General features: G+C 39.5%; 2 protein-coding genes across 9 annotated transcripts in view; one reads left to right on the top strand and one right to left on the bottom strand.

The window, feature by feature from the left end:
* Positions 1–7,147, top strand: part of Inpp4a (inositol polyphosphate-4-phosphatase type I A) — a 149,208-nt gene extending 142,061 nt beyond the window's left edge. For 5 of the 7 annotated variants that reach the window (XM_074050311.1, XM_074050317.1, XM_074050313.1 and 2 more), the window contains one exon: positions 822–3,441. In XM_074050311.1, coding sequence (XP_073906412.1) covers positions 822–954 — 133 coding nt within the window. In that variant the 3' untranslated portion in view covers positions 955–3,441. Of the gene's footprint in view, position 1; positions 3,442–5,924 lie in introns of those variants that run through there. The other 2 variants (XM_074050314.1, XM_074050318.1) reach the window with 2 other exon arrangements.
* On the bottom strand, positions 2,701–22,116 carry Coa5 (cytochrome c oxidase assembly factor 5). Of its 2 annotated transcripts, none has more exons than XM_020176280.2 (3): positions 21,896–22,116; positions 18,823–18,906; positions 2,701–8,368 (listed from the first exon to the last, which is right to left on the bottom strand). In XM_020176280.2, exons 1-3 carry the CDS (start codon positions 21,992–21,994, stop codon positions 8,303–8,305), a joined length of 249 nt encoding a protein of 82 aa, XP_020031869.1. In that variant the 5' UTR covers positions 21,995–22,116; the 3' UTR covers positions 2,701–8,302. The 2 variants fall into 2 exon arrangements, with proteins under 2 accessions (XP_020031869.1, XP_020031870.1); XM_020176281.2 differs by lacking the exon at positions 2,701–8,368 and adding an exon at positions 12,446–12,687 and having other exon boundaries at positions 21,896–22,108.
* Positions 22,117–22,141: the final 25 nt, after the last annotated feature.

Below are 22,141 nucleotides of genomic sequence, written 5' to 3' on the forward strand. Positions count from 1 at the left end.
GAGAACTTTCCTGAGGCTGACTGCTCATCCTCCTGGGCACCATTTGTTTTGCCACTGGGTTTCCATGACAACCCTCCATCAAATGCAGCTGGGGATGATGCTGGCCACGAGCTCTGGGGAAGATCACCTGTGGGCTCTCACTGGCTCAGTGGCACTTATGCAAGAGGTGACCACAATGAAGGCAGTCCACCTGAAGAATGGTGGCAGGAGACCTCAGTGGGGTCACCCCTTCACAACATTCCAGCCTGATTGATAGCCATGCAGACCTGTTCTGCAGACAGTGCATGGGCCTGTGGAATTGATTTGTACCCAGAACAGCTGTCCCTAGTTGAAAATGGATGTCAGACAGTCGTCTCAGCAGATGGCTTTGCTATATATTAAATATTTTGTGTTTGATGTGATTACAAGCTCTTGCTTATATATAAATGTGCAGCTGTTTAAAGGCTTTAGCAAAAGTAGTAATATTTTTCCATTTAATTTGCTATACAGCAGAATCATTGAACCACAAGTTATGATAGAATCCCAAATAATTAGACGATAGATACATAGTCATTAACTTAAAAAAATTGCTTTCAGTTAGAACAGCACTGCTTTTGGAAATGCAAAACTCACAGCCCCATATAGCATGTACTCATCTCTGTGCTTCTTACTTGCCTTGTTCAGAAACCTATCATCTTATGTATTTGTTGTAAATGAGTCCAGCACCCATTTGAATTAATCTTTTTTAATGCTATCAAAATGATCAGTTCATCTCATCTTAGTTTCTTTTCTTTTTTTCCTTTTTTACTGCTGTCATTTCTTGTGCTTGTTTTTTTCCCCAGTGAGGGTTGTCGAAGAGAAAATACAATGAAGAATGTTGGAAGTCGCAAATATGCATTTAATTCCCTGCAGCTGAAGGCTTTCCCCAAGCATTACAGGCCTCCCGAAGGGACTTACGGAAAAGTTGAAACATGAACACACGGTTTCCTCTATTTAGCTGTTACATAATAAATGTGGGTACCCTCTAGTGTCATATACGAATTCTTCAAGAAGACCTGAAGGATTGGTTATTTTTGTGTTTTTAAAAATATTTCACTGAACAGTCTGTGGAGCATGTTTTTCTGTTGGAATCTATAGGAGGTAATGTTTGGCTCAATAGCTTGGATAGTAATGACCACCCATAGAAATAGCCGTCAGCTGTAATTACACAGCCAGTATCAGTAGTTACATATGAGAATCCAACTAGGTTTGTCTGAAATGCCAGATTTTTTCCAATGCCCACTGAGGACTGCTCACCTAACTTATTTTTCTACTGAGTAACTCAAAAGTGAGCAATGACTTAAAATCTACCTTTTAAAAATATGAATGTAGATCAGTAAGTAATATATTAAACAGTTGGATCCCAGGCAAACCCATAAATGGGAACTCAAATTTTGGGAACAGAAACTAGCACTGTCTCATGCAGTGAGAACAGCTGCTACCAGTGCATCTCTCTACCACCACTACCACCTGTGAAGGAAAGATGGAATTTCAGAGTAAGATAATGCTTTATGAGAAGGTGACCCCTGCAAGGGAAATGACACCTGGGGCTGCTCTTCTTTTTGTCCTTCAAGAGCTAGAGACGAGGGCATCTGCTTGAGCCAGCAGTGAGGTCCTTGTACGCTGTCTCCTATTCTCTTGTCCAGGTTCAGGTCCTACCACACTCACGAGCATGGCTCCCTTCTCTGGATGCTGAGTTGTAGCAATCAAGGACCTTAATTGTGGCAAGTCTGATGTCTGAGAGACAGCACCCGATGGGGGATTTATGATTGTAAACATAGTGGAAACAAATATTTGCAAAACAAATGTTCTTTTGCAGGATTTCCAGTAGATGTTCTAAAACACAGTACAATCATGTTTGAATATTTGATGAGTGTCTTACTTTTAGGTTTGCAAAAATTGTTACTTTCTTCTCATTCTGTTGTATGAGTGTTGAGAAATGGTTAAAATTATCTCCTTAAATGAGATTTTCAGAGGGATTTATGGGCCAGGAAACTTTGGAATTTCATAGATAATTATGTCTGGTCATCTTTTATAAGTTGATGATGAGTCTTATTTGGACACAGCACAGGTTCCCCCCCACCTTAGGAGGGTATATGTTTTATCAATTCTGTTTATCATAATTCTGTTTACATGTTATTTAAAAGGTTGTAAAACAAATGCATGTGGCATATGTTGATGCTGATCCTAATCATTTGTAAACACCTTGAAAAATTTTAAGTCCACTTTCTTTTTGACTCCTTTAGAATCGTGTATCAAGCTTGGGCTTGGGGTACTGAAGCACAGACAGAACCAAGCCTCGATAGGGATACAGAGAAAGTGGGCATCAGGTAGGGATGGAACTGGGTGACTTTCCATATCCCTTCCTATTCCAGAAGTCAGTGTGCAAACAGCTTGCTGTCTCCCGATGCCTGCTAGGAGGAAGGTGTGTTTTAGTTTGGGCTGTTGCTGCTTACTGTCCCTCCCTAAAAGCTAGGCTTGCTGTGGTGGGCAAGTGGAGAGGATCTCTTGTGCCAGAACTTCCACACAGCAGCTGCTGGTGGTGTTAGATTCTCCTCCTGAAGTGTCATTCCCTGTTTAAAGGCAACTGGTCCTTAATATGGCTGATTTAGCCTTTCATCTCTCGTCTCATTTAACTTGTCATTTTTTAGTTCCAGCTTGTCTCATTTTGATGTCATAACCTTTTACATTTTTTCCTTGTTTTTAGTTAAATGTTATCCATTTTGGTTCTGACTTCTTTTGTCCAAAGAGCATTAACTTCCTGTATTTATAAAGGGAATATAGCAAATGTTAACTCATCTGTCAGCAGTTTTGCATGTAGCACCTTTATGTGCATTATTTTCCAAGTTTTCCATTATATTTTGACCCACCATAGGACTTGTCTAATTAAGACTCAGGCTTCAGTATTCTTTCCAAAGGATGTGACCTGCTCCCAGTACATGGCGAAAGTCCCAGGATTGCTGGGACAGGGTGCATGGCACAGTGTGGGTGTAGGCAGCTTCTGGCTGGACAGAGGAATGCTGAGTTGTTTGCTGCACCAGGAAGGCAGTTTTATAGGTTAAGGCAAAATAGAAGTTCCGTCCAATGTGCCCCTCTCCCCTAATTTAAAAATAAATACTGAGCTATGTGGACAGCCGGGAAGTCATGGATTCTGTCAGAGCTCCTGCAGCACAGTTGCCTTTAGTTTCCTCTAAAGATGTAAAAATATTGTATAATACAGGGATTTTTTCCCCCACACAGTTGTATTTGCCAAGCTTAGTGCATTGAAATACTTTTATTTATTTGTTTTGGGCAGTATTAATATATACTATATGAACATATAGTTACTGTTTTATATATTCTTAGCTCATTCAAAGCCATGTATGCTGTAAATGTGCTAGTCTTTAGAATGACAAATAATAAATAACTGACAAGAATATTAAACTTGGTCTTGCCTGATTCATTCCCTTTCTCTGGAAGGTCTAGGTAGTTGTACAGGTGGCACCTGACTGGACTGTCATCACTGAGTATTGCATCAAGTGCTGGGGTGCTGAAAGCACAGGAATATAAACATGGGACCATGTGAGACTAATGTTTTTATCTTTTTTTGACTTAATTTGAAGTACAGGGGGTAGCAGGGAATGGGATTAAAAGTATGGACAGCAGCAGCAGACAGCCCCAGGTCCCAATCCAGGTTTTGTGACTCACTGACCATTATGTGGGGCAAGTCGCTGAGCCCCTCTGAACCTCTGTTTCCATGTGTGCAGTGTGGACAACCAACAGTAGGTTCCTATTAAGCTGATTTTGAGGCACCTTGCCAGTTAATTGTACATAAATGTTGGCTGCTTAATTCCTGTCCATAAACATGGATCACATTATATCTCCCTGGGCAGCCTGGCCCTTGCATGACTTGTTAAAATGCAGCTCCTTCATGATTTGTTATCACCAGAACTGCATGTGATTTCCCTCACACATGTTCCTGGCAGTGGAAATGTACTTTAAAGGAGATCTTTATTTACCATGATAATCCCAGAAATGTAAGCTACTGCCTGGAGCAGGTGCTTTTTCCTTTAGCTCCTCAGTGCTGTAAATGATATCTTTTTCCAGTTTCCATTTCTTTGATTATCTGTGAACATTTGATTATCTTTGATTATCTTTTGTACCTTTACTGGTATTTATGTTTTTGTGACTTCATTGGGATGTTGGTCTTTTTCATATTGATTAAGTGTTTTTTAATATGCTATCTATTATATCCTCTGTTGTGTGTTGCACATTTTTAAAATCTTTTTGTCTTTATTTATGGTAGGGGATATACAGAAGTTTTAAATGGTTATGTAGACAAATTTGCCTGTGTTTCTCTGTTTGGTGCTTATTCTGAAATTGAGTTTTGGTTTCTCCATGAAGGTGACACAGATGAGGCACCATTGTCCTTGTCTGGGAAGTGGACATGGTAGTGTGCATGAGCTGGGGGGCTGGATTCAGGTGCTCATTAGTACTTGCTTGGCACTTAGCAGGCTGTTTAATGCTGTCCATGGTATCCACCTTAGTCTCTTGTCCAAGGTTGTTTCTTGAGATACTCACCTGTTCTTATTTTCAGTATTTTTATGGTTCAGTTTTACATATAGATCAGTCAGTCCATCTGGAATTATTTTGATCTAAGTCATGTGCTGTATTTAGTGACTCCCTCCTTTCAGCCAACCCTAATGTCAGCCTGGGCTTTCTCCTGCCGTATCCGTCACAGCCATTCTGGTACTCCCTGGAAATCCTTTTCAGCCTCTTATTAGCAGATAGCACAGTGTAGCCTGGCTGCCCAGGACTAGGGTTATTGCCCAAGGAGGTTTTGCATTAGAGGAAGGTAAGATGAGCTGGAGGATGGAGCTTCCCATTTACAACTTTTCTGAGAGAAATGATTTGCCACTGCAAAGGATGTTATTATATTAACAACATTAAATAGCAAATTGTTCCTGTATTTTGAATAAAGGTTTCTCACAAAGTCCTCATCAGCATCATGTGCTCCTCATGCCATAGCAGTGATCCTGGAACTTCCTGAGCTATGATTTTCTGCATGGGCACAATGTGACCCCTCAGTTGCACTTAAGAGCCACCAGCATTTTCCATCTTTTCTCATGGAGTGTTGATACCCCAAGGCCAGAAGGACCTAACCACATACTGGTATGTCCAGCAGTAGTACTAGGATGACCCTTCTGGGATCAACATTGTCTCTGGCAAGCAAGCCTTGGAAACATTCCGTGTGAAGAAAGACAAGTGTCCCTTTTCTTGTCACCTTTTCTTTTTGTCCTACAATGTCTCTTTTACAAGTCCAAGTGAAGAGCTGATTTTTCAGAAAGTTATAAGGAGGACACAACTTTGCTGTGTACAAAACCCCACCCAGTAACACAAGGGTCCCCGGGAGTCTAGGGATGGCAATGATGACAACCAACAAGAAAGTGGGGGCAGTAGGACTCAGCTTGGACTGCATGTTCCAGCCCCAAACTGCTGAGAGGCTTTCCAGAGGAGGGGCACAGCTGGCTTATAGGTCTGTGATTATTTTTATACTTTAGAGCCAGGCATAGTAGCTTATGCCTGTAATCCCAGCTACTTAGGAGGTGGAGATTGGAACGATCGTGGTTTCAGACCAGCCTGTAAAAATTTAGTGAGATCCCATCTCAGTTGACAAAAAGCTGAGTGTAGTAGTTTGTGCCTATCATTTCAGCTACATGGGAAGCATAAATAGGAAGATGGTGGTCCACCAGCCTAAGAACAAATGTGAGACCCCCCGCCCCCCAGCTCAAAATTAACCAAAGCATAGAGGGCAAGTGGTAGAGCATCTATCTAGCAAGCAGGAGGCCCTAAGTTAAAACTCCACTACTGCCAACTTCCCTCCCCCCACCCGAAATTTTTTCATCATTATAATTCTGTTTCTCTAGAACTACTCTTGGAACCAAAATCTGTGTTAGTAAGGCTTCGCTAGAGGAACAGAACCTGAAGGCTGGCTAGTCGAACAATGGCTATCTGCACGCTGGAAGGGCAGAGAACCCAGTAGCTGCTGTCCAAGAAGCTGGATGCCTCAGATCAATGGTGACTAAGTAATGCAGGCCCATTCCAAGGCTGAAGGCCCAGAAGCTCCCCTGGGAGTCACCGGTATTAGTCCATGTTTAAAGGCTGAAGAACCTGGAGTCTGATTTCCACAAGAAATGGCAGCAGCAGCAGACAGACTCATTCATCAAGAATGGAGCTTGCACGTACTGGCTTTCTCTTTTTTCCAATCTTATTCCATCCAGGCATCCAGCCTAATGGAAGGTGCTGCCTCTCAGTTGCTCTCCCACATGTCAGACCTCTCTAGAAACACCCTCAAATACACCCAAGAGTGCTTTAGTAATCCTGTAGGCAGCTCTCAATCCACTCAAGTTGACAATCAAGATTAACCATCACAGGCTTGTGGAGTGGCTCAAGTGGTAAGAGCACCTGCCTAGCAAACATGAGCCCTGAGTTCAAACCTTAGTGCCACATAAATAAATAAATAACCTTCACAACATTCCACCAGCCACTAAAATCTGTATCCCTTCAGTTTATCTTCAACCCATCCCATAATTTCCATACCTGCACAGCCCTGGCCTGTGTCCATGTCCCATCTGATCTAGACCACTCCTCAGCGTCTTTATTCCTCCTTCAAATCTCATCTCAGGAAGGCCCTCCTCCTTGGTGATTTTTCCCCACAGAATGAGTTGGCTCTTTAAATTTTTTTCTCATTCAGCTTTGAATATGACTATGGCATGTGTCCATCTTGCTAAGAGCAAGAGTCATACCTGCTATAAAGGAGCTATTCAAAAAGTTTACTGAATGAACAGATGAATAAATGGTGTTTTGAGTTGTTCAATAAGAAGGAAATCCTTCCTATTTCAGCACTAGACCATATTGCTTTTCTCTCTATATAATCAGTTGTTCCAGATACATCAGAAGGAGCCAGACTCACCAGGTCAATGAAGGGCAAATTTAAGAGCAGTGTGGCAAACACAGGCACAGTGGGGACAAGCAGGAGGGTGTCTGATGAAAGTGTGGTATTATGGGCATCAGGCAATGTTGACCTGGCTGGTGTATACATGATGACTTACTTTATAGTTATTTCTTAACATTAAACAAATAGCCTGTTCATTTTTTTGCATATTGGTTATATTTAACAATAAAAATTAAGTGCCAAAAATCCACCATTCAATGCAAAATCTGAAAAGGAAATTAAGAAAACAACTCCTTTTAGTTTAACACCAAAAATCAAAATACTTAGGAATAACAACCAAAGAAGAGAAAGACTTACACATTGAAAACTACAAAATTCAGCTAAAGGTAAGTACATCAATAAATGGAAAGTCATCTTGTGTACAAGGACTTTAAGACTTAATAATGTTGCCAGTACCATCCAAAGTGGTCTACTGATTTAGTGCACTCCCTAGTGAAATTTCAACAGCATTGGCTTTTTGTTGTTGATTTGATTTGTTTTTGCAGAAATAGAAAAGTCCATCCTGAAATCCACAGGAATCTCAAGCCCAAAGAGCCAAAATAAGTCTTGAAAAAGAAGAAAGATGAAGGACTCACACTTCTAAAATTCAGAACTTATTAGAATGCTACAGTAATCAAAAGTGTGGCACTGGTGTAGAGACAGACATATAAACCAACAGAACTGAGAGCTCAGAAATAGCCCTGGCATCCATGGTCAAATGTTTTCACACAAAGGTGCTAAGATCATTCAATGAGAAAAGGACAGTCTTTTCTACAAATGCTGTTAGGAAAACCACATGTCTACATGCAAACAGAAGTGAAGTTGGAACCTTACCTTACATTGTACCCAAAAATTAACTCAAAGTGGATGAAACATCTAAACCTAAGAGCTAAACCTATGAAACTCCTAGAAGAAAACATACATAACAAGAAAACTTCATTGTATTAGGCAGTGATTTCTGGATATGACAGAAAAAACTCAACAAAAGAACAAATAAACCAATTTAAAGTTGAGCGAGCAGCCAGGTGTGGTTATGTATTTCTGTAATCCCAGCACTGTGGAGGCTAGGGCAGGAAGATGTCAACTTTGAGGCCAGCCTGAGCTACAGAGTGAGTTTGACATGAACTTGGGCTACCTGGACCCCTGTCTCAAAAAAAAAATGAGCAAAGAACCTAAAAAAGGCATTTCTCCAAAGAAGATACAAAAATGGCCAACACAGCCATGAAATCATCACTAGGAAAATGCAAATCAGAGCAACAGTGAGATACCACTTCACACCTATTAAGATGTGTTAACCAGGATATGGGAAAATTACAATCCTTGTGCACTGCTGACAGGAATGGAAAGTGGTGTGGCTCCAGGACAGTATGGCAGTTCCTTAAAAAAAAAATTGAAAATAGAATTACCATATGCATTGCTGGTCATATGGCCACAATCAAAAGCAGAGCCTCAGGGAGATCTGTATATACATGCTCATAACAGTATTCTTCACTGCAGCTCAAAGGTGGAAGCAACCCATTGTCCACTAATGGATGAGCAGAAAAACAAGATGTGATATATACATGTTCTGGAATATTACTTGGTCTTCAAAGGAAGGAATTTTTTCCTTTGTTAGTGTATATTAATTCTACAAGCTGAGGCATTCCATTGTGATATTCCATACAAGCATACAGTGCACTTTGATCATATTCACCCTTCTACTATATTCACCCTCTTCTTATCTCCACTTTCTTTCTTCTTACAAGTTTTATATGGGTTTCATTATGATTTTTTCACACATACATATAATGTACTTCAATCATATTCCCCTTTCTGCTATACCTCCCACTGGTTAACCTAAATGTTTCCCTTTTATTTTCATGTATTTTTTTCTTTAGATCTAGATTTTGTACATGAAACGTATTTATTCTTCTGACCTATTTAACATGACCTCTTGTCCTACCCATTTTTCTACAAACAATATAATTTCATCCTTTTTGTGGCTAATATTCCATTGTGTAGACGTGCCACATTTGCTTTATTTAAGGCTGATACTGTAACTTGGCTATCACAAATAATGCTGCAGTAAAACTGGGTATGCAGGTATCTCTTTTGTATACTGACTTACATTCCTTAAGTACATGCCCAGGAGTGGTACAGCAGACCCACACGGTAGTCCTATTTTTGTTTTTTGAAGAACCTCCATGCTGATTTCCATAGTGGCTAAGCTAATTTACACTCCTCCCAATCTTGTATTAACAACCCTCCCCCAAATCCTTGCAGGCATTTGTTCTTGTTTTGTTTTTTGTTTGTTTGGTTGGTTGGTTTTTTTTATGCTAACAATTCTGACTGGGGTGAGATGGAATTTTGATTTGCATGAAGAGGAAATTCTGATATATGATTACAATATGGCTCAACCTTGAGGACATTTTGTTAAGTGAAATAAGCCAGTGAAATAAAGACAAATGAAAGGCCAGCAGAGTGGCTGAAGCCTGTAATCTGGGGAAGTGGAGATCAAGAGGATGGCAGTCAAGACCAGCCTGGGCAAAACGTTCTCCAGAAGTAATTTCAACCAATGGCCGGGCATGGTGGCATGCACCTGTCATCCCACCTATGTAGGATAGCAGTCCAGGCCAGCCTGGGCATAAAATGAGCCCTCTCTCAAAAATAACCAATACAAAATGGGCTGGGGGTGTGGCTCAAGTGGTAAAGGGCCAGCCTAGCAAATGTGAGGCCCTGAGTTCAAATCCCAGTACCACCAAGAAAAAACCCAGATACGATTCCACCCATATGAGGTACGGAGAGTTCTCTGAATTTGAGTACTCTCAAATTTCAGTACTTTCTGAATTTGAAAAAAAAACAGTAGTTGCCAGGGGTGAGAGGGATGCCTTGGGCATGGGTGGGGATGTTGCTTAGTGATGAGTAGATTCCATTTTGTGAGATAAGTGAGTACTTCTGAAGACTGTTAATAGTATGAATATACTGAACACTACTGAACTGTACATTGAAAATGGTTAAGATGGTGAATTCTGTTATGTGTATTTTCCACAATAAAAAAATGTAGGAGCTGGAGATGCAGTTCAGTGGTGGAACACTTTTCTAGCATGTGCAAGGCCCCAGGTTTCCAGCACACCAAAAAAATTTAAAACATGGCTATTAACAAAGATATGTGAAATTATTTTAACAATGAACCACAGACCTACAGGAAGAGGTTAAATTATAAAACTCTTAACATACATAGGAATAAATATAAGCTTGGATTAAGAACAGTTTTTTAGACACACCAAAAGAAAAAAATAATTCATCGTAATTAAAATTGTGCTTCAAAGAACATCAACCTGAAAGTGAAAGACCAACCACGAACTGGGGGAGGAAAATTAGCTAATTACTTACTTTTAGAGGACTAGTATCTACAACATACAAAGAATGCTTGCAAGTTAATAGTAAAAAGAAACCCCTGCTCAAAACTGGACTAAGGACTTGAATAGACATTTCTCCAAAAATGACATAGAGACAGCCAGTTAAACAGATGAAAATACACTCAGATCACGAGTCATTATGGAAATACAAATCAAAATACCAATGAGATATCACTTCATACCCAGTGGAATAACTGTAATCAGAATGAACAACAGTTGGTGATGATGTGAAGATCCTGGAACCCCTGCACATTGTGATGGGAACGCAAAGTGGTAGTGCAAGGAAATTTTTGACAGTTCATTGAAATAAAAATGTTATCCAACCCTATAATTTCCACTGTTAGCTATGTTCTCAAGAGAAATGAAACATATCAGTACAAAACTTGTTCACAAATGTCCATGGCATTTAGGGCAATGATAGCTCTGAAGTGGAAATAAGCCAGTTCATCAAGCAATGAATAAGTAAAATACGGTGCATATATACTATGGAATACCACCTGGCAATAAATGATCAAGTACAGATAGATGCTACATATGGATAAACCTGGAAGCCATTATGGTAAGTGAAAGAAACCAGTCACAAAAGGCCATTTTTAATTCCATTTATCTAGGAGGTCTAGAATAGACAAACCTTATACAGAAAGAAAGCAGATTATGGTTGCTAGGGGCAGTGGAGAAGAGCGAATGAGGAGACTTTGGTAATAGGCATGAGTTTCCCCTTAGAGTAATGAAAATGTTTTGGAATTAGGGAATAGTGATGACTGGACTCTGATACACTAAAAATGACTGAATTGTAAGGGTGAATTTTGTGGCATATGAATTTCTCCAAAGAAAGCTCTCAATAAAGCTGTTACCAAAAAAGATGAGGTTTTATACAAATATATTTTAGACACTTTCTTATCAAAATTACTTTTAATAAAAGCTGTGCCACTTGGGGTTATGGGTGTGGCTCAATGGTAAAGCACTTGCCTAGCATGCACAAGACTGGATCTTTAGCACCACATACACAAAAGGGTTATAGTACTTAAATAGTTATGCAATAGTATTGAAGAAATCTATCATTTTCCCTTTCCCAGTGGACAGCAGTACACACAGCAGACCTCAGTGATATTCTGGGACATTCTTAGAACTTTAGGTGAACTTCTTAAACAGCATGTGAGCCACATAATGCCTGGACTGCTTTACTCCAGGGAACTGTGGAAGTGTAAAGAAGGTATGGTTTGTCATTGTTCTTCACTGCCAAACTGCAAGTTGGGAACTTGGATTCCTATTTAGTTCTCTATTTTGTTAAGTGACCAGAATAAAACTACTGTAATCCTAAACTTTTCAACCACTGCATGTCTTTCACACTTGTCATCTATAGTGAATATCTGTTGTTTTCTCCAAATCCTTTCCTTTAGGGATGAGGGCCATCACTCATCTAAAGAGACCCTGATGGGAGTTATCAAGTACTGTGCATACAACCCAGGTCTCACCAAGATCTCGGGTCAAATGCAAGGGCAGGTGATTCAAGGAAGACCAGGCTCCTTCAGTAGAGTTTGATTTGTGGACCCTGGAGAGGAAAGTTCTTGTTCTCCCTTTTTAGGTCACAGATTTTAAGGACGTGGGCTTATGGCTGGCACTGGTCCATTAAGTGGAGAGGGCCAGCCTGAAAATGAGACCAAGAAACAGAAAAAGAGTCAAGAGATGGAAGTAAAGAGACCTGGCAACATCACCTGAGGCCTGGCATCCAGCTATGCTATGGAGGATTTTAAAGTTTGAGTTTGTTGCTTCAGTGAATCAGTGCCCATGAAGCATTTCTACAGAATCAAGCACAAACAGTTTAGAACTAAATAGAAGGATTGAATTAAAGTTTTATCCTAAACTTTCCCAATAAACATCATCTTGACAGGATCCACTTTACTGATTGTGTGAGTCACATCAAGTGGCCTCACAGTTACACAAACTAATTTGAAGAGTAAAGTTTGAAACTAACATTCTTTGTGCTTTAGGATAATTCTCAAAACACATTAAGTTCCCAGCCCATGGTTATTCAATTAAATTTATCTTCTGAAAGTAACTTCAACCAAGAGAATTGTTTACTTTGTACATATTCAAAGACAGAATTCTTCCATTTTATCCTGTATTCTATTGAGGGAAAAACTGATCCAAACAAACAGATGTAGCAAAAAATATGTTTCCTATTTTGGCAGCTGTGTTAGTTAATGATCAAAGAAAATCCTTTGTTGTTTTCATCTTGCTTTCAGCAAACTGGTATCAATATCCTTTTCTTCCTCTGAATCTTGATCTGGCATCCAACTGAAAACAAATATATAATTTAGTGAAATTTGATGCAATCAATTAAACATAACTTTGGTGAGGAGTGTCAGTCACTACATGAAAGAGAAGTAAACCAATTTCCAGCACAATCAAAAAGGCGGCCGAGCATGGTGGCACATGCGTGTAACCTAGCAATGCCAGCACAAGAGGTTTGTGAGTTTGGGGTCAGCCTGGGCTACACAGCAAGACCCTATCTACAAAAAAAAAGTCAACTGTCAAGACTTACCAAGAGAAAACCACAATGATAAAGATGACATTAAAAAAAGTTCCACTTAAGGGACAGTAGAGATTTTCTTCTCAATGAGAATCCAAATTAGAATCCAAATTACATTTATCTGAACCCGATACATCTTCCAGCAAACCTAACTTTCTAATTATATTTTGTTTAGATTAGTATTCAAATGTATTTGAATACTTTAAATAAATAGCAGCTGAGAAAAAAAGGGGAAATGTTCTGAAAACACAAAGTAACACACAGTCATTGTGGGATTAAAATTCCTTAATGTGAATTATCTCCACCTAGACTGGCAGCATGTTGTTTGATTTCAGCCTCACAGTGCAGCCACTTAAGGGCAGCAATAAGTAGACTGGAGGGCTCTAGATTTAGCATAAGGAAAACTTACACATGTCCAGAAATTCCACAGGAAGAAATTATTATGAAGATGTGCCCTACCCACAAAGCAGGCCTCAGCAAATTTAAGAAAATAGAAATTATACCATGCATTCTATCTGATCACAATGCAATAAAACTAAAACTCAACAACAAAAATAAAGACAAAAAATATGCAAACAGCTGGAAACTGAATAACTCATTGCTTAATGAACAATGGGTCATTGATGAAATAAAAGAGGAAATTAAAAAGTTCCTGAAAGTCAATGAAAATGAAAACACAACCTACCGGAACCTATGGGACACAGCAAAGGCAGTCCTGAGAGGAAAGTTTATAGCCATGAGTGCAAATATTAAAAAGACTGAAAGATCCCAAATCAATGACCTAATGGTACATCTCAAACTCCTAGAAAAACGACAACAAGCAAATCCCAAAACAAATACAAGGAGAGAAATAATAAAAATAAGAGCTGAAATCAATGAAATAGAAACAAAAAAAAACCATAAAAAGAATTAATGAAACAAAAAGTTGGTTCTTTGAAAAAATAAGATCGACAGCTCCCTGGCAAACCTGACTAAAATGAGGAGAGAAAAAACCAAATTAGTAAAATCAGGAATGCAAAAGGGGAGATGACAACAAATACCATGGAAGTCCAGGAAATCATCAGAGACTACTTCAAGAACCTATATTCAAATAAATTTGAAAATCTAAAAGAAATGGACAGATTTTTAGAAACATGATCATCCAAAACTGAACCAAGAGGAAATTAATCACCTGAATAGATCTATAAAACAAAATGAAATTGAAGCAGCAATCAAGAGTCTCCCCAAAAGGAAAAGTCCAGGACCTGACGGATTCTCTGCTGAATTCTATCACGCTTTTAAAGAAGAACTGATACCAACTCTCCTTAAACTCTTCTATGAAGTAGAAATGGAAGGAAAACTGCCTAACACATTTTATGAAGCCAGTATTATACTTATCCCCAAACCAGGCAAAGACACCGCCAAAAAGGAGAACTATAGGATAATCTCCTTAGTGAACACTGATGCAAAAATCCTCAATAACATAATGGCAAACTGAATTTAACAACACATCAAAAACATCATTCACCACGATCAAGTAGGCTGCATCCCAGGAATGCAGGGGTGGTTCAACATACAAAAATAAATAAACGTAATAAACCACATTAACAGAAACAAAGACAAAAACCACTTGATCATCTCAATAGATGCAGAAAAAGCCTCTGATAAGATCCAACATCATTTCATGATAAAAGCTCTAAGAAAACTAGGAATAGAAGGAAAGTACCTCAACATTATAAAAGCTGTATATGACAAACCTACAGCCAGCTTTATACTTAATGGAGAAAAACTGAAACCATTCCCTCTAAAATCAGGAACTAGACAAGGATGCCCACTATCTCCACTCCTATTCAACATACTACAGGAATTCCTAGCCAGAGCAATTAGACAAGAAGAGGGAATAAAAGGAATACAAATAGGTAAAGAAACTGTCAAAATATCCCTATTTGCAGATGATATGATCCTATACCTTAAAGACCCAAAATACTCTACTCAAAAGCTCCTAGACACCATCAACAGCTATAGCAAGGTAGCAGGATATAAAATCAACATAGAAAAATCATTAGAATTTCTATACACTAATAATGAACAAACAGAAAGAATATATGAAAACAATTCCGTTTAAAATAGCCTCAAAAAAAAAATCAAATACCTAGGTGTAAACTTAACAAAGGATGTGAACAACCTCTACAAGGAAAACTATACACTTCTGAAGAAAGAGATTGAGGAAGACTATAGAAAGTGGAGAGATCTCCCATGCTCATGGATTGGTAGAATCAACATAGTAAAAATGTCGATACTCCCAAAAGTAATCTACATGTTTAATGCAATTCCCATCAAAATCCCAATGACTATCATTAAAGAGATTGAAAAATCTGTTAAATTTATATGGAAACACAAGAGGCCATGAATAGCCAAGGCAATACTCAGTCAAAGAACAATGCTGGAGGTATCACGATACCCGACTTCAAACTATATTACAAAGCAATTTAACAATAAAAACAGCATGGTACTGGCACAAAAACAGACATGAAGCCCAGTGGAACAGAACAGAGGACCCAGATATGAAGCCACACCACTATGACCAACTTGTCTTTGACAAACGTTCTAAAAATATATGATGGAGAAAAGACAGCCTCTTCAACAAAAACTGCTGGGAAAACTGGTTAGCAGTCTGCAAAAAACTGAAACTAGATCCATGTATATCACCCTATACCAATATTAACTCAAAATGGATCAAGGATCTTAATATCAGACCACAAACTCTAAAGTTGGTACAGGAAAGAGTAGGAAATACTCTGGAATTAATAGGTATAGGCAAGAACTTTCTCAATGGAACACCAGCAGCACAGCAACTAAGAGATAGCATAGATAAATGGGACTTCATAAAACTAAAAAGCTTCTGCTTAACAAAAGAAATGGTCTCTAAACTGAAGAGAACACACACAGAGTAGGAGAAAATATTTGCCAGCTACACATCAGACAAAGGACTGATAACCAGAATATATAGGGAATTTAAACAACTAAATTCTCCCAAAATCAATGAACCAACGAAATGGGCAAATGAACTAAAGAGAACTTTCTCAAAAGAAGAAATTCAAATGGCCAAAAAACACATGAAAAAATGCTCACCATCTCTAGCAATAAAGGTAATGCAAATTAAAACCACGCTAAGATTCCACCTCACCCATTAGAATATCCATCATTAGCAATGCCACTCACAACAGGTGTTGGCGAGGATGCAGGGGAAAAAGGAACCCTCTTACACTGCTGGTGGGAATGTAAACTAGTACAACCACTCTGGAAAAAAATTTGGAGGCTAATTAAAAAGCTAGACATTGATCTACCATTTGATCCAGCAATACCACTCTTGGGGATATACCCAAAAGAATGTGACACAGGTTACTCCAGAGGCACCTGCACATCAGTGTTTATTGCAGCACTATTCACAATAGCCAAGTTATGGAAACAGCCAAGATACTCCACCACTGATGAATGGATTAAGAAAATGTGGTTTTTATACACAATGGAATTTTATGCAGCCATGAAGAAGAACGAAATGTTATCATTCGCAGGTAAATGAATGGAACTGGAGAACATCATTCTGAGTGATGTTAGCCTGGTCCAAAAAACCAAAAATCACGTTCTACCTCATATGCGGACATTAGATCAAGAGCAAGCACAACAAGGTGATTGGACTTTGATCACATGATAAAGCGAGAGCACACAAGGGAGGTATGAGGATAGGTAAGACACCCAAAAAACTAGATAACATTTGTTGCCCTCAACGCAGAGAAACTAAAGCAGATACTATAAACAACTGAGGCCAAAAGGAGAAGGGGACCAGGAGCTAGAGAAAAGGTTAGTTCGAGAAGAATTAACTTAGAAGATAATACACATGTACAGAAAATCACTGCAAGTTAACTCCCTGTATAGCTATCCTTATCTCAACTAGCAAAAACCCTTGGTCCTTCCTATTATTGCTTATACTCTCTCTTCAACAAAATTAGAGATAAGGGCAGAATAGTTTCTGCCCGGTAGTGAGGGGTAAGGGGGGGTAAGGGAGGGAGTGGGGGGGTAAGGGAGGGGGAAGGGAGGGTGTGGAGGGGTAAGGGGGAGAAATGACCCAAACATTGTATGCACATATGAATAAAATAAAAATAAAAAAAAAAGATGGGCCCTATCAATGAGTCAACACAGGTAGTGCTGAAATACGGAATAAATAACCATCATCTAAGCACATGAAGTAGCTAAGAGTCATATTTCAAAAACAATATTTTTTTCTTTTGGTGGTATCAGGGATTGAACTCAGGGCTTTGTGCTTGCTACACAAGCACTCTACCGCTTGACCCATGCCAAAACAATGAAAATCTTTAAACATGGATATCAGGGATCAGGATGGTGATCAAACTGTGAGGGAGCAGCAGATATAAATTCCCCATCTCACCTTCAATGGGACTTACTCTCTGAAATAGTAAGTACAATTACCTACACAATTTAAATTTATGCTTCTGGATTTTGCCAAGCCGATACAGCTTTCAGTGTGCCATCACTCCATTTTGGAAGGCTAAAGGTACATTAGTCTTGAAGGAAGAGTAGGAATCTCTTTGTCTGCTATAGTTCCCCAGGTGTTCTTCAGTGTCAAAGAGCCAATGAAGCTCTGCCTTGTATTGTTATGTCAGAAACACTTGCACTTTTTATTCAAGATTCTTACAAATTTGTCAGAAGGTAGATAAATTGTGAAAAAAGATTGCATTTATTTTCTACTATTATTATTGGAGAAATAAGACTGAGCTTTATGCAGGGAATTTAAAGGAGTTTATTGTAAATTCAGTCATTCAACATGTTGCACAGTCCAACTCTTCATTACCAACTATTCTTTGTGACTTTCCAATGATCTAAACACATTTTGAAATTTGTGACATACCTAAAGGTTTGCATTTTACATGGATAACAAAGCTATGTTTCCTTAAATGATAGGAAAACGCAGCAGAAAACTGTTACTTGAGGAAAGAAACAGCCTGGCGAAAATTAATCTTACTTTAAACACTCCCTGGTTCTTATCAGCTGATAAACATGTTAGAGTTCTTTGGCCTACAGGATCATAAATTTTTTTTGCCTTTTGGGGTATGTGTGTGTACAAAAGGGAAGGGTTTGCAGGGTGGTTCCTAACCTAGCAAAAGCAAGCTCAGGTACACGTGAATGCTTTCCTTAAAGGGACACTTTCGTTTCTGTTTTATAGTCTTCTTTAAGAAAGGGCTTTCAGTTTCCATTCCAAAGATCTATAGATCTTTCAAATCGAAGGATGGAAGCACAGAATTCCAGGTATTGATACCTTCTTAGGCCCTTCTTCCACTATCTATCACTCCAAAGTCCATTTCCTCCTGAGCATGTGGGTGGGAGAAAGTGCATATACCTTCTTACACCTCTGTGTTACAGGTTTGTATATAACCATCAAATGACCTGAACTCACAGTGAGCACTATCAACCTCAATGCATTTATACTTGCTGAGATTTGCACTTTTAGAAAACTCATGAAGGTCAGGAGCTGTGGTAGCATTGTAACAGGGTAACATGGGCTTTCATGAATGCTGCACAACGTTCAACTCACTACAGTAAGAACATTATCTACATCCTTTTTCCAAATCCCATCACCACAACTTCCTTCTGACTACTTATTGTACTGGGGATTGAATTCAAACCTTCATGCTAAGCTCTCTACTACTTGAACTGTGCCCCAATGCTTCTGCTTTTAGTTTGCCCAGGCCAGCCTCAGACCTCAATCCTTCTACCTCTATCTCCTGAGAAGCTGGGATTACAGGCATGTACCACCATAACCTGCTTACTATGAAGTCACTCATATATACAACTCTATGTAATAAATTTTTAATGTAAGCATTTAAAAGTCTTTAACCACTTACCATTGATCTTTTACACTCAAAAAATGAATATTGCAAAGCTTTGCAGTTTCCTTCCTTCAAACACTGCCGAGGGGATTTTCCTTCCTATAATACAAAAAATAAAAATTAAAACCTGGGAAGTTTTCTCACAAAGTATAAATAACAGTCCTTCCAAAAATAGTTTTCTTTTAAAATAAAACAAAGAGGAAAGCAGTTATTTAAGAGATATTTCTTAATTCATTTTGATTGTTGATACTTGAATAGAGTAGAATGGATAAATTATAACTTTTGGGCACTTTAAGGGAGTCTTTGAGTTTTTGAGAACACTGGTTTCTACTGGGTACTTTTCATAATGTTTATATAAAAATCTAGAAACTTATCTTCATCTCCTTATGGGTAAAATGTATTAATTAGGTACCCATTTTTAGTGTAGCACTAAGCCTGTTAATGGTTTTAATGAAGATGGAGAATTACTTTAGGAAAATGCAACCCAAATTTCACCTGATCCTCGTAGTCATGATTTAACTCCCCAGCCCTATCAATGCAACCCACTCCCCACAAATCTTTTGTCAGTAACAGTCACTTCCCAAATTTTCACTGAAAAAGAGCTATGGGACACCAAGCCTGCGGTGTTTCTGTTCCTAGGAATCTTGACCACCTTCTAGTCTGTATGCCTGGGTCCTAGATTTCAACTGTCAACTACATCAGTGATTCTCCAAAACAGATCACAACAGCACGTTTCCTTACACTGTGACATTCCTCCCCAAACAACAGTACTGTTGGTGAGGTTTGCTGCCTACATCCCAGACTTCCCAGCTACCCTTGAAACTGGATGCAATCATGGGACTAAATTCTAGGCAATAGAATGTGTAGGGAAAATGTGCAAAACTTCTGGTTTGATCCTTAAAGGAAAGAGGCTTTTACTCCTTTTCCCCCTATTTTACTCCCTGAGGTTAGGAGGCCTGATGATGTGGCAGCAAGGCAATCTTGGTCTGAGTATGAGAGAAACCTCCTATCTCCTGCCACAGACCAAATGCCTTCTGAGGTCAAAACATGATTGTGTCCAAGAACCAAACTGAAAGACTGTAATGTATTGTGGGTAGGGGTGGAGGCAGCAGTAGAACCTACTTTTAAGTTCTCATGCCCCTCCTCCAGATGAGTCTGAAGAAGAGCCAGCAGGTCTGAAAGCTGTTAACTTGAGACATAAAGGGTACTCCTGTGGTGATGGAGGGAGTGAATTCAACTATGATATATTGTAAGAAATTTTTATAAATGTCAATCTATCCCTAGTACAACAACAATTAAAAAAAATTTAAAAATAAGGTCCCATAACTCAGTGGGGGGAAACACAAAGTCTGAATCAGGTGTTCTGGTCATAATCTCTATCTACTATTTTCTAGCTTTCCAGAGACCCAGTTTCTTACACAGGAGAGAATGTGTCTTGTTCATCAGTGTTACCTGAATTTGAGTGTGGCACTCAAATATTTGTTAAATAAATCATGGCAAAAACAAAAACAAAACAACTTAGTATTCTCCTTGCCACTGGTATTGTCTTCCACTTCCACAGAATTTCTGTCCTTAGGCCTATTCCATGTACTTTCTTCCCTTAGTTGCTCACCTGCATGGCCTTCCTGAAGGTGAATGGCAGGATAAAATTCCAGCAACTCCCTCTAACACACAGAGGCCTTCACAACTGGCTATAAATTTCCTCTCAAACTTTGTCACTGTTCCCATGCTCTAGGATTCCCAGGGCACTCATTTCTCTGGGCAGTACTGACTCCCTGCCTCTGCACTTGCTGTTTTTCAGATTCTCCCCACAAGCAACACTGTCCCCACTTTTTTACTTGAAAAAAGCTGCTATTCAGCCTTTAAGAGTTCAGCATCACCTCCTCTGTGAGATGGTTCCAAATTCTGAAGCCAAAATCAGTTGCTCTACACTGGGCTCAGCCATTCTTTCCCTAGATCTATTCATTAAACAAATATAAATGTTTACCTAGCCCTTACTGTAGGAATTGAACCCCTTACATGTCTATTTCTCCCATCAAACCAGACTTACCAATAATAAGCTACTGATTTATCTCTGTCTGGCAGTGCCTTGCACTATGCCTGCCACTCACTAAATATTTACTAGGATATGGCTGAACATATGCATCAGTGAATGAAGCAGCAAACTGGAAACTGCCCTTGAAGAAGGGAGCCTGAAAAACAGCAATATTTGTTTCTTCATGTGTATAAAGAAGCCTGACTAGCTAGTTTCTTATGTAAACTTTGGAGTCTTACTACACAATGGGAGTCAAGTCTGGATAGCTGCTACAATCAGTGAACCAAACATAAATCGCGACTAAATAAAAATACCAATACAGGATAGATGTCCATTTTAGGGCAGCTGTCATTTCTTTGAGAGTAGCTTTCTGAAACTGCATTCCCAAATGCAAAACAAAATGCACACAAAAGACTTCCTTTTCATCAGGCCTCTAACTGGAAAAGGCATTTGTGCTTTACTTGGACTGTAAACTAGGATTTGGGTCAACTTTCCCTGCATCTCTGTAGTGACGGAAGAATGTAAGGAAAGAAGATAGAATATGGTGAAAATGTAGAGCTGTCTCATTAACACCTTAACATTCGAAATGTAGAGCACTTCAGCTCGGAAACAAATTCAAATCAACTCAAGACAAATAATGGCACACATTCAGGCACAACTGAACAGAGAAAGAAAAAACTATTAGCCGGTTAGCCGGGTTTATGGAAATCTCCAACATAATTCATTCTACAGATTCTCACTTCCTAGCACTCGAGAAACCCTTCTAATTCTCTATGTCTTCAGAACTTGGAGTGCCTGCACTCAGGAATTGCTTCTTGGGCCCAAATGGATTAATATTTACAAAGACCTGACAAAGCGGGTATAGTTATCGCCTACTGAACGCGGGGGGAAACTGAGGCTCCGAGAGCTCAGGGAATCTGCCCAGTTCAGAAGCTGAAGCTGTAACCTACGCCTAGGACATGACCGCCACCACAGGCCAACAGGGAGACCTTCACGGAGCCCTGCCACGGAATTGTTGCCTTGGTCATCCCCGGGGGCGCTCAGCCGCGCTACCTGGAGCACACAGTCCGACTGCAGCAGACATGCGCCCAGGTCCTCCTTCACGCCCGCGCAGGCACCGCCCTCTGGCTTGTCTTCGTAATACCGGGGCATGACTGCGCCCCCAGCTAGCTGAGGCCTCGACCCTCTTGGTCGATAAAAGCTACCACCTGTGCGGGCGCGAGCAACGCCCACTGAGGAGAGAACCGGAAGAAGTCCGCAACAACTTCCGGCAGAGAGTCGCAGGGACTGCGCGTCCCA

The sequence above is a fragment of the Castor canadensis genome, chromosome 12 (genome assembly GCF_047511655.1).
Source record: "Castor canadensis chromosome 12, mCasCan1.hap1v2, whole genome shotgun sequence".
Lineage (NCBI taxonomy): Eukaryota > Metazoa > Chordata > Mammalia > Rodentia > Castoridae > Castor > Castor canadensis.